The 14220-nt window shown below is 62.0% G+C and overlaps 1 protein-coding gene across 3 annotated transcripts in view; it reads right to left on the reverse strand.

Moving 5' to 3' along the window:
• The window catches only part of DOK7 (docking protein 7), a 34092-nt gene that overhangs the window by 19688 nt on the left and 184 nt on the right, over window positions 1-14220 (reverse strand). Inside the window, exons 2-4 of one of the 3 annotated variants that reach the window (XM_060089387.1) lie at window positions 14164-14209; window positions 3822-4052; window positions 1581-1781 (exon numbers count right to left, since the gene is read on the reverse strand). In XM_060089387.1, the coding sequence (XP_059945370.1) occupies window positions 1581-1781; window positions 3822-4052; window positions 14164-14209 (478 nt within the window). Of the gene's footprint in view, window positions 1-1580; window positions 1782-3821; window positions 4053-14163; window positions 14210-14220 lie in introns of those variants that run through there. The other 2 variants (XM_060089397.1, XM_060089405.1) reach the window with 2 other exon arrangements.

A 14220-nucleotide genomic window follows, 5' to 3' on the forward strand; every position in this document is an offset into this window, starting at 1 on the left:
CACCTCTGATGTACCAAAGATGAGGTGGCCCAGGGCTTGCCCAGCAGAAAGGACTCTGGCCAGTGTCCCGTGCGTCCTTCCACAACAGCCCAGGCAGGCAGGCCAACAGCTGTGCTCACCCCTCGCTCATGCTCAAAAACTCCAGGTGGGAAATGCACAGGCCCAGCCACGGTCAAGGCCCTTCGGGCGCTGTCTGCAGCTGCCCCACCCACTCCAGGGCCACTGCACCAAACTGCCCGCCCCAGAGGTCCACCCACGCCTCTGCTACATCACCCCTCCCTGCCTCTCTTTGCCTCTCCAAGCTTTTAACCTCCCCCAAGCCCAGGACCAGGGAGCATCATACAATTCAGTGGCTATAGACATCTTGCTGCCTTGAGCAGGAACTTGGCCCTCACCTGCTTGTTCACCTGTTTGCTAAGCGCCTTTGAAGCTTACATCTTGTCCCCTCAAAGGCAGGGCCCTTCGGGCTGCCCGGCTGGGCCAGATCAGCCTGTCCCACCTCACACACCCCTTGCGGAATGAGGGAGCCAGATGCCCAGCACACAGCACAACCGTGTCCTCTGTCCAGAGAAATCCAGGCATGACCGAGGCCCCAGAGCCAGGTGGACCCCCATCCTGGCCATACCGAGAGTGTGCCAGACCCTGCAGTAGGCCCTTGCCATCTTCGTCCTCTCATGAGGCTGCGGGTGGTAGAGAGGGGGGCGGTTAATGCCCCTTTACGGGGGTGGGGAGGTGGAGAGAGGTCGCCCCTGGCTTAGAGCCTCCATCCACCCTGCACACGAAGGAGGGGCCTATGATCCCCCTGACCAGGGTCCCAGGCTGAACGGAGGTGGGGATGCACAGCCCACAGCCCAGCACACTGACCGTGGCCCTCGAGGCCGCCCAGCTGGTCAGCAGGAGGCACTCAGCTGGCCGCAAGCCCGGGGAGGCCACGCAGATAGGCTCGGCCCCTCTGGGGAGGAGGGAAGGGACTTCTCGCTCCCTGCAGTGACAGCAGGTCCACAGTGGCCCCCAACTCAGAGACCAGCAGGCTGGGGGCACTGGAACATCCCCCACTCCCACCATGCCCTTCCCGGCCTGGAGGACAGCTTGCTGGAGCTCGGACACCACCTCGGCCCTCGGGACCCCTGCCTCACTGCTGGGCCCTCGCATTCGGCCCCCACTTGTGACGTCCAGCCTGGGAGGGCCAAGGGAGCTGGCGGGTCCACTACGGAGTTTCTCAGCACATCCTCAATAAATGCATCTATTCTTCTTCCCCCCCCCCCCCTTTTTTTTAAAGCCAACCTGAGCTGCTCTGATGCTCTGTGACCTGGGACGTAGGCCCATGAGCTGCCTCCGGGTGGCCCATGCACGGGCTTCCTGCGGGAGGGGCCCTCCTCTCAGCCTCCAAGCACCCACCCTCCAACAGCAAGAACAGAGACAGCTGAGGGTCTGGGTTCGACGTTAAAAGACATAACCCTGCCGTGTCCCTGAGAGGCCAGCTGCAAGCAGGAGGGTCGGCTCTGAACCACGGTCGGGCCGGGAAGCCGGGAGGTCTGGGGCTGCCCATGGCCCAGGGTCCCCACGGCCCACATACTTACAGTACCCACACCTGGTCCCTCCTTCAAAGATGAACCCGCTGGGCACGGCCCCATAGCGCCGGAGGTCCGACAGCTTCCACTGCCCCGTGACGGCCGGAGGGACGTCCCTGGCCACGACGAGGATGTCATTGCAGAGGTGCAGGGTGGCGGGTCCGCTCTCCAGCTTGGTGCCTGGAGCCACGGTCACGTGGAACCTGTGCACTGAGGGCGGGGCAGGGGCGAGAGGGCTTCGCTGGGGCAGAGGCGGGGGAGGGGGGCGCAGCATCCCAGGGTCAGCTCAGAGGGCAGGTCTGCCCCGCCCCGCCTCCCAGCACAGCGTCCAGCCCCGAGGTGGCTACACTCACCTCTCCCATCCTCAGGGGGCCCCCTCCCCATCCTAACTCGGCCCCGGCGAGCTCCAGTAAAAGCTCACATGCGACTCCTGGTAGGTCCGCGGCCTCAGGACTCCTGTTCACAGCACGTCCTCTGAGAACCCCCGCTAAGGGTAGCTGCTGTGGTCCCATTTCAAAGATGGGGAAACGGAGGCCCAGGAGGCCCAGCCTCCCGTTGGTCCATGTAGAGTCTAAGGTCTGCCTCACAGCCCAGCCTGACCGCAGGGACGCTCGGGAAACCGTGGACCCCCTTCCCTCTCCAGTTAGGGGCTCTCCCTGGCGCCGAGCAGGACAACTTGCTCCCCGAGATCTCATCCGCTACCTCGGCTCGGCGCTTTGCCCCTGAAGCCCCTCAGCAGGATGGTCTTCTCTCCCCAGATGCCTCCCACCTCGGAAAGGGTGCACCCCGGAGCAGCCGGGCCCAGGAGTGGACAGTGGCCTACCCGCCCATGCCCACCAGCCTCATCTCCAACCCAGAAGGGCCCAGTCCCAGCCCCACCTCCTCCTCCCTGAGCCCCACCCAAGCCCCTGCAGTGGGGCGCCGAGGGGCTCCTAGGCAAGGAAGCCCTGAGGGCCTGCCATGCCCGGCCCAAGGAGGCCAGCGACCCCATCAGTGTCCTGGTGATTTCTGTCAAGGTGCCAAGACAGGGTGCCAGCTGCCTCTGTGCAAGGGCCCTGCCTGCCCCGTAGCAGAAAAGGAGCCGTGCCCTGAGCCAGGCTGAACTGGCGGGAACCCCCAACCGCAGAACTTTCTGGAAAGGTGCGGCTCTTCCCTTCTGCCACTGCATCCCCTCACTGAGCCGTCCACACATCCCCAGACTAGGGGACTGCTCTGGGGGTGCCCGGAGGTTGGAGGGGCCGCAGCCCCCTAGCGGGGCTGGGCTGGCTTGAGGTGAGCAAGGCTCTTACCTGGGCACAAAACAGTGGCCAAGATCACTGACATTTTAATGATTATTTAAACAACAAAAATTAATGCAAAAAGCCCACGGTGAGCGAAACAGCAAATGTGTGAATCGAGACCAGGCTGGCTGTGGTGCTGGGGCAGCTGAGGACGGGAATGGCTGAGGGTGGCTCGGAGCCCAGCTTCACTCTAAATTCTGACACTTTATTCGTCACGGGCTTTTGGCTTTAATTTTGAATTTTTTAAATATGGTGTTAAAATATCACAGGTTTCGAGATAAATTAGGACGTGGGGGTTAAAATATACACACTACTATATATAGAATGGGTAAACAACAAGAACCTACTGTATAGCACAGAGAACTATACTCATTATCTGTAATAAATTATAATGGAAAAGAACATGAAAAAGAATATACGTATATGTGTGTAACTGAACCACTTTGATGGACACCTGAAACTAACACATTGTAAATTAACTCTACTTCAATTTAAAAAAAATTTTTTTTTAAATATCATGGGTTCTGATGGCTCAGCTGGGGGCCCGCCCGCCTCTGCTCACACAGCCGGGTGGGCAGCGGGGCTGAGAGGTGGGCTGGGTCCCCACATCTCCCGAGAGCACTCCCTGCACCCCACTACTCCCCTTGAGGGACACCGCTCCTCCTGCTCCGGCTCTGGGCTCAGGCGGCCCGGTGAGAAGCAAAGGGCAGCACTTGCAGATCACTCTGCTTAGCCAGCCGCCCGCTGGGGCTAAAAGCTCTAGTTCAGATGAATGGGGTCAAGTTAGGGAGCTCAAGAGGGGCCAGCCCCCAGCCCCCCGCCCCAATTGCGGCCGAGCAGAGGGCGCTCAGCAAGCACTGGGCTCCGTGGCCTGGAGTCGCGTCCTGGCCTCTGCAGCCCATCAGTGAGGCCTGCGGGACACTGCAGGACAGAGGCTGGGCCCCCGGAGCCCTGCACCGGTGTCACTCACCCTCACCCAGCGCGTGGCGGATCCGGGCGTCCCAGGCGCACATGGCCTCCCGGCTGTCGAAGCCCAGCATGACGGCCTGCGACAGGCAGACGATGGCCAGTGTGTGGGCCAGGCCCTCGTAGGGCAGGCCGGGCTCCAGGCCGCAGATGTCCTCCAGCGCGAGGCTGCTGCGTTCCCGCATCCCTCTGGCTCGCTCTGACCTGTCCTTGTAGGCCAGCATCAGCAGGCAGTCTGCGGAGGGCGCGGGAGGATGGCGTCAGGCACGTAGGCCCAGTGCAGCTACCGCCCCGTCCCCAGCATCCCCTCGCCCGAGAGTCTGGGCCCCAGGCACACCCCGGGCAATTCCCCGGCCACCCTGCGCCTCCACCTCCTCGTGTGCAAGAGGGTGACCCCACCCACACGGCCCCGGGCCACACAGCGGAAGTGGGCTCAGAACCCCCCCTGGCTGGCCCGCCCACCTGACTCTGGCCCCCAGCCAGGGCCTCCAGCCTGCCCCAGACCCTGGGGCCACGGGGGCCACACTCAGGCTGCTGGCAGGACAGCACAGAGCCTGCCCAGGGACTCAGGCCTCCCGCCTCGGCCCTGCAAGGGTGGCTTCCTGCCACACCCAGACCCACTTCACCTCCTGGATTTCTCCGTTTCCAGGGTGTGACCCGGACTCCAGAGCCGGGGAGGGGCAGGAGGACCACTGGGCTTGGGTCCCTCTGCCAGACCCGATACGAGCCGCCCCCGAGAGCCTGCAGGGGACGCGCCAGAGTCTGTCTCAAGTTCCCATTTCCCTCAACACCCTAATCGCTGTGCTGGTATCCCCGGCGCTCCTGGCCGCCTGTGTGGCCCTGGCGAACCGCCCTAGATCAGAGCACGAGCGACCCTCCTAAGCGCACCCACCACGGCCGCCGCCCCGTCTCTGATGAAGGTGAGGAGTCCAGGGCCTAATGTGAACACTGAAGTGTCAGACAGCCCTGAGCCCCGCACGGACGCTCGACGATCAAGCCCCCTCGTCCGGGCAGGAGAGGACAGAGGAGCGGGCGCAGGAGGACGGCAGGGGATGGAGTGATGAACTGCCTCCTCCGACCCAACCCCCGCACCCTGGAAAAGCAGCCCCACAGACCCAAGTGACAACCAGATCACAACGAGCTTGACTCAAGACTCATCTTTGCCACCAGATGGAGAACAAGGGTGGTGCTTCCTGCCTGTTTGCCATCAAACCACAGTCACAGCCCCTTCCTTATGAAGGCAGAGGGTGGACAGTCTGTCCCGGCCACCCACCTCTGCCGTCGTCGGGCGTGAAAGCAGCCCCAGGCAGTACATAGATCAGCCTGGGTGACTGGGCTCCAACACGCCTGTATTTACAAAATCTGGGGATTGTGATGGGGGAGCTCCACTTCCTATCTGAGACCCTGTTTGTAGTGTTTGCAATGCTTATGTCAGAGGAAAGCAAAGATGTTCTCATTTTGAGGGAAACAAACAAAATCCCAGAACCCACAAAAACCCATCTGCCCACCCAAGGGTTCCAGCGTGTTCTCTCCCGAGCATGGCTCCCTTAGGAAACTCGTGGCCCGGCCCGGAGAGAAATTAGTCACACACGTGGCACGCAGGGCATGTGTTGTTATGGAAGTGTTCCCTGATGTGTCACCAGAGGCCCAAGAGGTAAAAGCTTGGGGAGGCGGTGAGCACAGAAAGACTCCCAGTAAAAATGTGTGTGGACAAAGGGAAGCCACCGAGGCAGCTAGGGAAGGGACCACGGGCCTGAGGACAGCCCTGCCAGCCACACGGGCTGCCCCACCCCCAGACACGCCGACCCCTCCTGCCACTCCTCTCCCCAGGGAAGGCCGGCATCTCTCGGTGGCTTTTCTAGGTAGCTGTCTGTCCCCTGTCTATTTCCAGTCTCCCCACTCCCCACCCTGGAAGGTGAGCTCTTGAAGGCAGGCCCTCTTCTGCTGGAGCAGTGACAGCCCCATCCCCTGGCACAGATGAGGGTGAGGGCCTTCTGTCACAGGAAAGACCATTCGCTTTAGTTGTGGCCTTAACAGCAAGGCAGGGCCAGACTGTCACCCCTTTGTTCTAGGAGTTATGCTCCCAGTGATATAGCCAAGAGCAAGGTCCATAACCCTTTCTGTGAAGAGTCAGACAGTAACTGTTTTTGGCTACGTGGACCACGCAGTCTCTGTCACAACTACTGAACTGCGAAAGTAGCCACAGACCACACATAAGTGAATGGCTGTGTTCCAATAAAACTTTATAACAGAAACAAGCAGCGGGCCGGATTTGGCTCAGGGCCCTGGTTTGCCGACTCGTAGTCTAGAGCCTAGTTTGCTACAAGCCCCTGTGTCGCCCCATACGTCACGCTCCTCAGATGCCTCCTGCTGCCAAGCAGGTCTTGCCACCCTGGACGCCTGCACTTGCAAGGCTGGCTTGGGGACCTACATGGAAGAGCCAACATGTGTCCCCAAGACCCTTTTCCCTGGGCTGGTGCAATCTTTCTGGATCCTGGCTCTGTCTGAAATGCAGCTCACATCCTACTCCTTACAGAGATCTGAGAATCAATGCGTACCCTCGCCCGCTTGCAGTGGGGTGAATGGGGGCTCCCCAAAAGACATGTCCATGTCCTGACCCCCCAAATCTGCAAACATGACCTTTTTTGGAGAAAGGGTCTTTGCAGATGTGAACAAGGTAAGGATCTCAAAATGAGTCACCCAGGATTATCCGCGTGGCCCTAAATCTAAAAACGAGTGTCTTGGTACTTCCTTGGTGGTGCAGTGGTTAAGAATCCGCCTGCCAATGCAGGGGACACAGGTTCGAGCCCTGGTTCAGGAGGATCCCACATGCCACGGAGCAACTAAGCCCGTGCGCCACAACTACTGAGCCTGCGCTCTAGAACCCGCGAGCCACAACTACTGAAGCCCACGCACCTAGAGCCCGTGCTCCGCAACAAGAGAAGCCACCGCAATGAGAAGCCCGCGCACCGCAACGAAGAGTAGCCCCCGCTCACCACCATTAGAGAGAAGCCCGCGCGCAGCAACGAAGACCCAATGCAGCCAAAAATAAATAAATAAATTTATTTTAAAAAAAGACGAGTGTCTTTATAAGAGACAAAAAAGGAAACATGGATGCACAGAGGAGAGGCCACGAGAAGACAAGTCACAGGGTGATGTGCCCACAAGCCCAGGAGGCCTGGAGTTGCCCGAGCCGGAGGAGGTGGGAAGGGTGCTCCCCAGCGCCTTCAGCGGGAGAATGCTGCTGGATTTTGGACTTCCAGCCTCCAGGACTGTGATACAGCACATTTCTGTTGTTTCAAGCCCCCCAGTTTGTGGCAATTCATTACTGCAGCCCCAGGAAGCCAACACACCCTCAGCGTCACTGATTTCATTTTACATATGAACAGAACAGGGTGAGGGTCGAGGCTGTGTGACAGCCCCATCTTCTGCCTGGTGGAAGCTGCCCAGAGTCACAGTCGGGCTACAGCTGGCGCAGCTACTGTCCAGCCACTCAGCCGGCACCCTCCAGCCCCCCCAGCACCCTCCAGCCCCCCGGCACCCTCCAGCACCCCCGCAGTGGGCACCTTTAGCTGAGGCAGAACTCCGCTCCTGGGAGGGGCGTGGGTGGGGCCCTTTGATGGGCAGCTGCTCCACCCCCTCTCCCTCCTGATCACTTCGGGCCATGAATTGATCCTATTTTGAAAACCTATTCTGTGAGGAGCGCTGTTTAGTGGAAAGCTGTTCAGTACCAGGCACCGGAGGAACAGAAATTCTCAGGTCTAGGCCTGAGACAAAGCAGCAGGGAGCAGTGACATCACCAGCCCTTCCTGCAGACGCGCCAAAGGGACCCGGGAGCCTGCACCGACTGGCCAGCTCCACAGGGGACCCTCGCTGGGAGCACCCAGGGCTGCGCCCCTCGCAAGAAGCCCAGCGAGGCTGGTCACTCGGTGAGGTCTCCCGGTCAGCTGCCAAGGGAACATCACTGGCCTCCCCACCCCGCGCTCCGGGCCACCCACTCACGTGGCCACTTTCTCTCCACGCGGGCCGCGAGGGCCTGAGGACCCCGCTCACGGCAGCACCCATCCAGCTGAAGTGTGGAGCTGCAGGGGCACAGCCAGGCTGCAACCTGGCCCTGGGCGTCCGGACTCCAGGGGCAAGAGATGAAGCCGCCTCAGGGCCTGGGTGGCTCGCTGCCGGGGTAGCTCTCGGCCAGGGGTGGAGGGGACTGGGGTCATCGTAGTGAAAGGAGGCACGGATGGGGCAATGACAAAAGTGCCAAAGATTAAACCAAGGGTGTGCACGCAGAGGCACAAACACACACTCCTGTGCATGTGCACAAACAGCCACACACTTGATCACGCGTGCGTGCGTGCTCACACACGTGTGCTTACACATGCATACCTGCACGCTTGCACATACACACGCACACACTCCACCACTGTGCACAGGCGCCGCCGTGGGGACCAGCTGACTCGGTTCACGTCCCACATCCGTGTCTGGGAACCCGTCCCTCAGCTCTTAGAGCCTCTATTTTCCATCTGAGAAACGGACCCTGCGGAGTCAAGGCAACAGCACAGCCCCAGCCTGGCACACAGAGGCCCTCAGTGACTGCCACGCACCAGCAAGCACAGCGTGGGATGAGCAGGGACCTCGGCCTGGGGCCGGGGACATTCCCCGTCACCATGAAACCCAGGGGAGCGTACCCGCCTCTGGGGTCAGCCCACCCCTGCCCTCTTCTGCCCGTAGTGGGCCACTGAAAGACCCCCAATGGGGCTCCTCGGAACCCACCCCACCTCCTTTTCCGTCCCTCAGCGGGGCGGCCTCCCCCATAGCCCTCAGCCCAGTTCATTCCACTCACAAACAATCCGGGGACCCAGGGGACACAGCCCAGCTTCTGCGGAGCTGAAACCCAAGAGGAGAAACGCTGAAAAAGGTCGATAAAGAAGAAAACTCTGAGGAAGAGCTGTTCAGGGGACCGGCATTTGATGGCAGGGGTAGACGGCATTTGGGGGTGGATGGCATTTGATGACAGCGGCTGTCATGGGGCCTGAGCACAGGGGTCAGAGTCTCTTCCAAAGGGACAACGGACTCCCAAGGGATATAAGGCGCCAGCCCGGCAGCACCTCAGGGAACAGTATTGTGCTAGAGGGAACAGCCAGTGCAGAAGCCCAGAGGCAGGGACCCAATGGGCAGGGCTGGCATGAAGGGAGGGGAAGAGTGGTCCGAGGTGTAGGCGGGCTCCAGCCAGGTGGGCCTGCTGAGCCAGGCCAAGGCTGCATCCCAGCACACCAGGGGCCCCGAGAGCTGTGAGCAAAGAGGGCCCAGCCTGGCTGCGTGTGTCAAAGGGACACAGGGTGACAGCAAAGCTCCAGGCCCCTGCAGCTGTCCAGGCCAGAGGAGCTGCTGGCCTAGGCCGAGCAGAAGAAAGGGGGCCCAAAGCTAGGCTCTGCGGTAACCATGGTGACAGCGGGAGGGGCCTTCCCTCTGCGGAGGCAGCGCTAACTCATGGGACCTCTTGGTGGGTGGATGATGGGGTGAGGGAAAGGAAGAGGAGGGTGATGCTGGATTGGGGAGGGGGGCACCGGGGGAGGGGGTGCGGGGCCGGGGGCAGGGGGCAGGGTTGGGGTTCTGTCCCGGACACGTGAGCCTGAGAGGCCCATCAGACACCAGGCGGCGTGCACACAGGCAGCTGGACACACGCGTCTGAAGATGTAAAAATAACCATGGAGTCAGTCATGGGCACTCAGAGCGTTTACAGCCCAGGGCCGAGAGCCTGGGGAGGGTGGGTGGCCGGGAAGACGCAAACCTCCGGGCCTTGTTGGGGGCAGGGGGAGCTGGGAGAGGAGACGGAGGTTGACGCCCACCCACGGGACACAGCCGGAGGAGCGGCTGTTGGATTTAGCCCTCGGAGGTCACAGTGACCTTGGGCAGTGCCTTCAGCAGAGCAGCTGGGCAGCGGCCTGCGGGCAGCCGAGCACTGGGGATGGGGGCTGCTGACTGGGCCTGCCAGCCGGTGCCTCAGGCTGAAGCCCAGAGGGACCCCCCTCTGACCCACCGGTCCAGGCCTGTTCCCGATCCAATTCAGGGGGAAGCGCGTGCACTATGTATGCAGGGCACAAGGGGGCTTCACGGGCACCCACAGGCAGGCTACCCCAACCTCACCGGCAGCAGCGGGAGTGCACGGTGCCCCAAGCCCAATGCACACCCACCACCCATCCACCCTCCGCAGGGACCAGCTAGGACTCGTCCAGGGCACACAGTTGGTCCGAGCAGAGGCAAGACCTGAGCTCAGGTGCTCCGATTCCCAGTCCGGAACCAGGGGCTGCAGGAAGCCCTGGCCCCCTTGTCGAGGTCTCCATGGGGATGGAATGGCTAGCCACCACCCACACCGTCCTTGAGTGCCTGCCCAGCCCAGGACTGAGAAGTCACGCCCATTCTGGGGGACACGGCTGATCCAAGGCCAGAAGGTGGGACCGGAGAAGGCACCCTCCCCACCATCACCACCTGGGACCCCCAACCTCTCGGAATGCACCCACCTCAGTTAGCAGAGCTGCCACTGCACAGGAGAGGCACGGGCACAGGCCAGTGGGACAGCTCAGGCGGCTTAAAGGGCAGGTGTCCCGAGGCCCCGGTTCCCGGGCAAGTTTGCAGGGCCAGATGTTGCCGAGAGTGGCTGGGCTCACAGCACCTCACCTGGCAGGTCCCAGCCCCTGCCAGCCTGCCTGTGAGGGGTGATGCTAAGTCAGGGACCTGCCCTCCAGGAATTCAGCACCTGTCTGAGGACAGGGATAGGAAGAGGATACTGAACTAATACCTCACCTTCAGTGAAAGGAGCAGGTGCTGAGCCCCCAGCCGGCCAAGGGGCTGTGGGCAGGAGGCAGCACCCAATCATTTGTGGGCCAGACCCCTTGGGTCAGCAAGTCTCAGCCCCTGTGCCTATAATGACCCCCCAAAGGCCCTGCCAGCTTCAGGAGTCAGGGTCCCTCCAGGTGGCTTTTCTGGGCTGAATAAAGCCCCAGCAGCTTGCACAGGAATTGGTGAAGCAGGGCCCTCGGAGCGGAGGGCCGGGGAGTCGCCCTGGCTGCTCAGGACCCCTCTGGGTGCCTCACCCGTGGGTGGGCCGCCCCTGCCACAGGGCAGCCACGCGAGAGACACCCCTCCCACCATCCTAAGCCTCAACCCGGGGAGGAAGAGAGAGGCTGCCCAGGGTCACCAGGGGTGGGCCCAGACCACCCTCCTCTCAAGGGAAAGGATCCAGGCATGAATTCTCTGGCCAGGACAGAGGTCGAGACCCCAAGGAGCACAATCCCACCGAAGTATTACTGCCTTTTATAAAGATTGTTACTTTTTTCAATAAGAGGTTTTCCCTTTCATCACTTTAAGTGAGGACATGGGGGCGGGGGGAGGGGGAAGCTGGGGCGAAGTGAGAGTGGCATGGACATATATACACTACCGAATGTAAAATACATAGCTAGTGGGACGCAGCCCCACAGCACAGGGAGACCAGCTCGGTGCTCTGTGACCACCTAGAGGTGTGGGATAGGGAGGGTGCGAGGGAAACGCAAGAGGGAGGGGATATGGGAATATACGTATAGGTATAGCTGATTCACTTTGCTATACAACGGAAACTAACCCAGTATTGTGAGGCAATTATATTCCAAAAAAGATCTATTAAAAAAAAAAATCAGGGCTTCCCTGGTGGCGCAGTGGTTGAGAGTCCGCCTGCCGATGTAGGGGACACGGGTTCGTGCCCCGGTCTGGGAAGATCCCACATGCCGCGGAGCAGCTGGGCCTGTGAGCCATGGCCGCTGAGCCTGCGCGTCCGGAGGCTGTGCTCCGCAACGGGAGACGCCACAGCAGTGAGAGGCCCGCGTACCGCCAAAAAAAAAAAAAAAAAAAAAAAAATCAGAGCTTTTCCTTCCTTCCACTAACTAAACTTTATTGTAAGAAGAATAAGTGGTCCTGGTTAAGAAAAGCAAAAACAGGAGAAAAGACCCAAAGCGGAGAGGGGCCCTCCTACCCCCCACCCGCCTGCAGCCCCTGATTCCCTCCCAACCTCTCCTTGTGGGCCCTCCTGGGAAGGAAACGCTTTTCAAAAACAAGAGTCCTGGGTTTTCATGATGAGAAGGCAGGGCGGCCCCTCCTCTCTCCTTCCCAGGCTCCCCCTTGGCTGCAGCCAGGATCTGGGGAGTCTTAGCTGTGGGGACCCCAAGTACGAGGACCTCCCCCCAAGGCCACCTGAGGGATCTGGTCTTCAGGATAAGGGGGGCCAGGCGGCTGCAACCCTCCCAGCCAGGCCCCCCAACACACTAGAGAGGGGCCAGCTCATCAGCCAAGGGCCAGGGAGGGGAGAGCAAGGAGGGTCCAGAGCCTCTGACCCATCGGGGAATCACGGCCACTGGCACCGGCCGGGAGGGAGAAAGAGGGAGGGCTGGCGAGAGCCGGGCAGTGGCCCGGCGGGGTCAGCTTGCCAACTCCGCCTCAGGCCAAGCACCCATAAGAGGATGACCGCGGCCCTCGTGCAGTGTGAAGATAAAGGGGGCGCTGCTAAGATAACCGGGAGTGACAGCAGGGGTTCTGAGACCCTGGGGACCAGGACGTGAGATGCAGGGCTCAGAGGACAGCAGCCCAGAGGGGCCGCGTGTACTTTCCACTACCCCTAATCCCCTCCCCGCCCCAGTCCCCGGCCGAGTCCTGCCCGAGTGCCTTCCCCCTCTTCTCCGCGACTTCCCCTCCAGTCCAGCCCTGGCGCCCGCCAGGGCAGAGGAGGCTCTTCCCCGACGCCCCCGGCTCTCTACCGCTGGGCTGCACGTGGTAAGACCCAGGAAAGGCCCAATGACCACAAGGCCACTTACAGACTCAGAGTCTACGGTGTTGAGGACCCACTGCAAACTCCCCTGCAGTGCATGAGGGCCCCCTTCACAGGTGACCTCCAGGGCCGGCCAGAGTTCACCTCTCAACTAGCGCTCTCGGATACTGGCATAAAATCCACCACCAGGGGCTGCAAATCACTACCCCCCTACCAAGAGAGACAAGGCCTACCCCGGGACTGCTCTTCAGGTGGGCCACCTGTCCCAGAGGCCCGCACAGGCCCTGGCTCACCACTGTCCCGGCAAGCAACCCCCAACCAACAGCCAGCCCCCTGCCTCGGGCCATAGCCTCTTGGATCAGCACGGCCTTCACCCCCGCCTCTGCCACCCTCAGCTGGCCGGTGTCTCCATTCCCTGCCGGCTGGGGCCCCCCTCTCTCCAGCTCTGACCCTCCCACCCCCACCAGGCGCCCCTGAGCTCCCCAGGACTAGGACCCCACAGCTCCTGACGCAGGGGCTGCGCATGAAAGACTGATCGGCTGAACAAAGGGTGCACGGAGCCCAGGCCCCCTTGGAGGGGAAGCTGAGGCCCAGGCAGGAGGTGAAGTGTGTCCGCGGCCAAAAGCAGACCCTTCTATCGCAACCACGAGGCTCCCAGAGCCGGCTCAGCAGAAGGGATGGAGGAGGGGAGCCGGGAGGGGCACAGGGAGGGCGCCTCCACACCCTGCCTGGGAAATGGCAGACACCCCAGGCGTCCCGGAAGACTCTCGGGCAGCCGGGCACGTGTGAGGGAGCGTGCGCTCACACCCCCAGCATCCCACACAGACCCCCGGGGGCCTGGGCCGGCTCCAAGGCACCTGTCTCCGGAAACAGCTGCAGCTGCACAGCTCAGAGCCTCCGGCCGCTGAGCTGGAGATGCCCGGCTTCGGGGCTCCCAGCTGGCTCCTCCGGGCTGGGGGGCCGGCTCCGCTCAGGGGGCTGGGAGGGGGCCGTCCTCTCCTCCCGGGACGGAGCCCACACACAAGGTAGATTTCACTCTTCTCGTTCCTACCTGGCGGCCCAGCCTCGGCTAGACCTGGGGAGGGTGGAAGGGCCGCCTGGGGTCAGCGCTGCCCGGAACACCCATCGGCGTTTGGATTCAAAGACACGACTCAATCCCCAACTGGGGCAGAACTTTCTGGGATGCTCCCTGCTGCGTGATGGGGGAGGGGGCCAGAACAGGCTCCTGCCCTTTCGCCCCTCGGGACTCCACCGGCTCCCGCAGGCCCCTCCGAGCCTCAATCCGCCCTTCTGCCAAGGTGGTCCCCGCCCCGGGCCTGGAGTCTGAGATGACGGCTCCCGGGCCCGGTGCGGTCGCGAGAGGGTCCCGCGTCCCGACGTCCGCGGCAGGCGCAGGCCGAGGTGAGGCCGGAGCGCTCTCCGGTTACAGCCCTCGGCCCCGGCGCCGCCGGCTATTTCGGGCGAGCTGGCCGCGCTCCGGGCCGGCCAGGCGCAGGAGGCCGCCGCCGGCCGCCCCGCGCCCCGCGTCCCGTGCCCGCGCCCCGCGCCCGCTCACCTGCCACCGGCGACGGCTTGCGCAGCACCAGCCACCTACTCTTCCACTGCGGGGACA

The sequence above is a fragment of the Mesoplodon densirostris genome, chromosome 1 (assembly GCF_025265405.1).
Source record: "Mesoplodon densirostris isolate mMesDen1 chromosome 1, mMesDen1 primary haplotype, whole genome shotgun sequence".
NCBI lineage: Eukaryota > Metazoa > Chordata > Mammalia > Artiodactyla > Ziphiidae > Mesoplodon > Mesoplodon densirostris.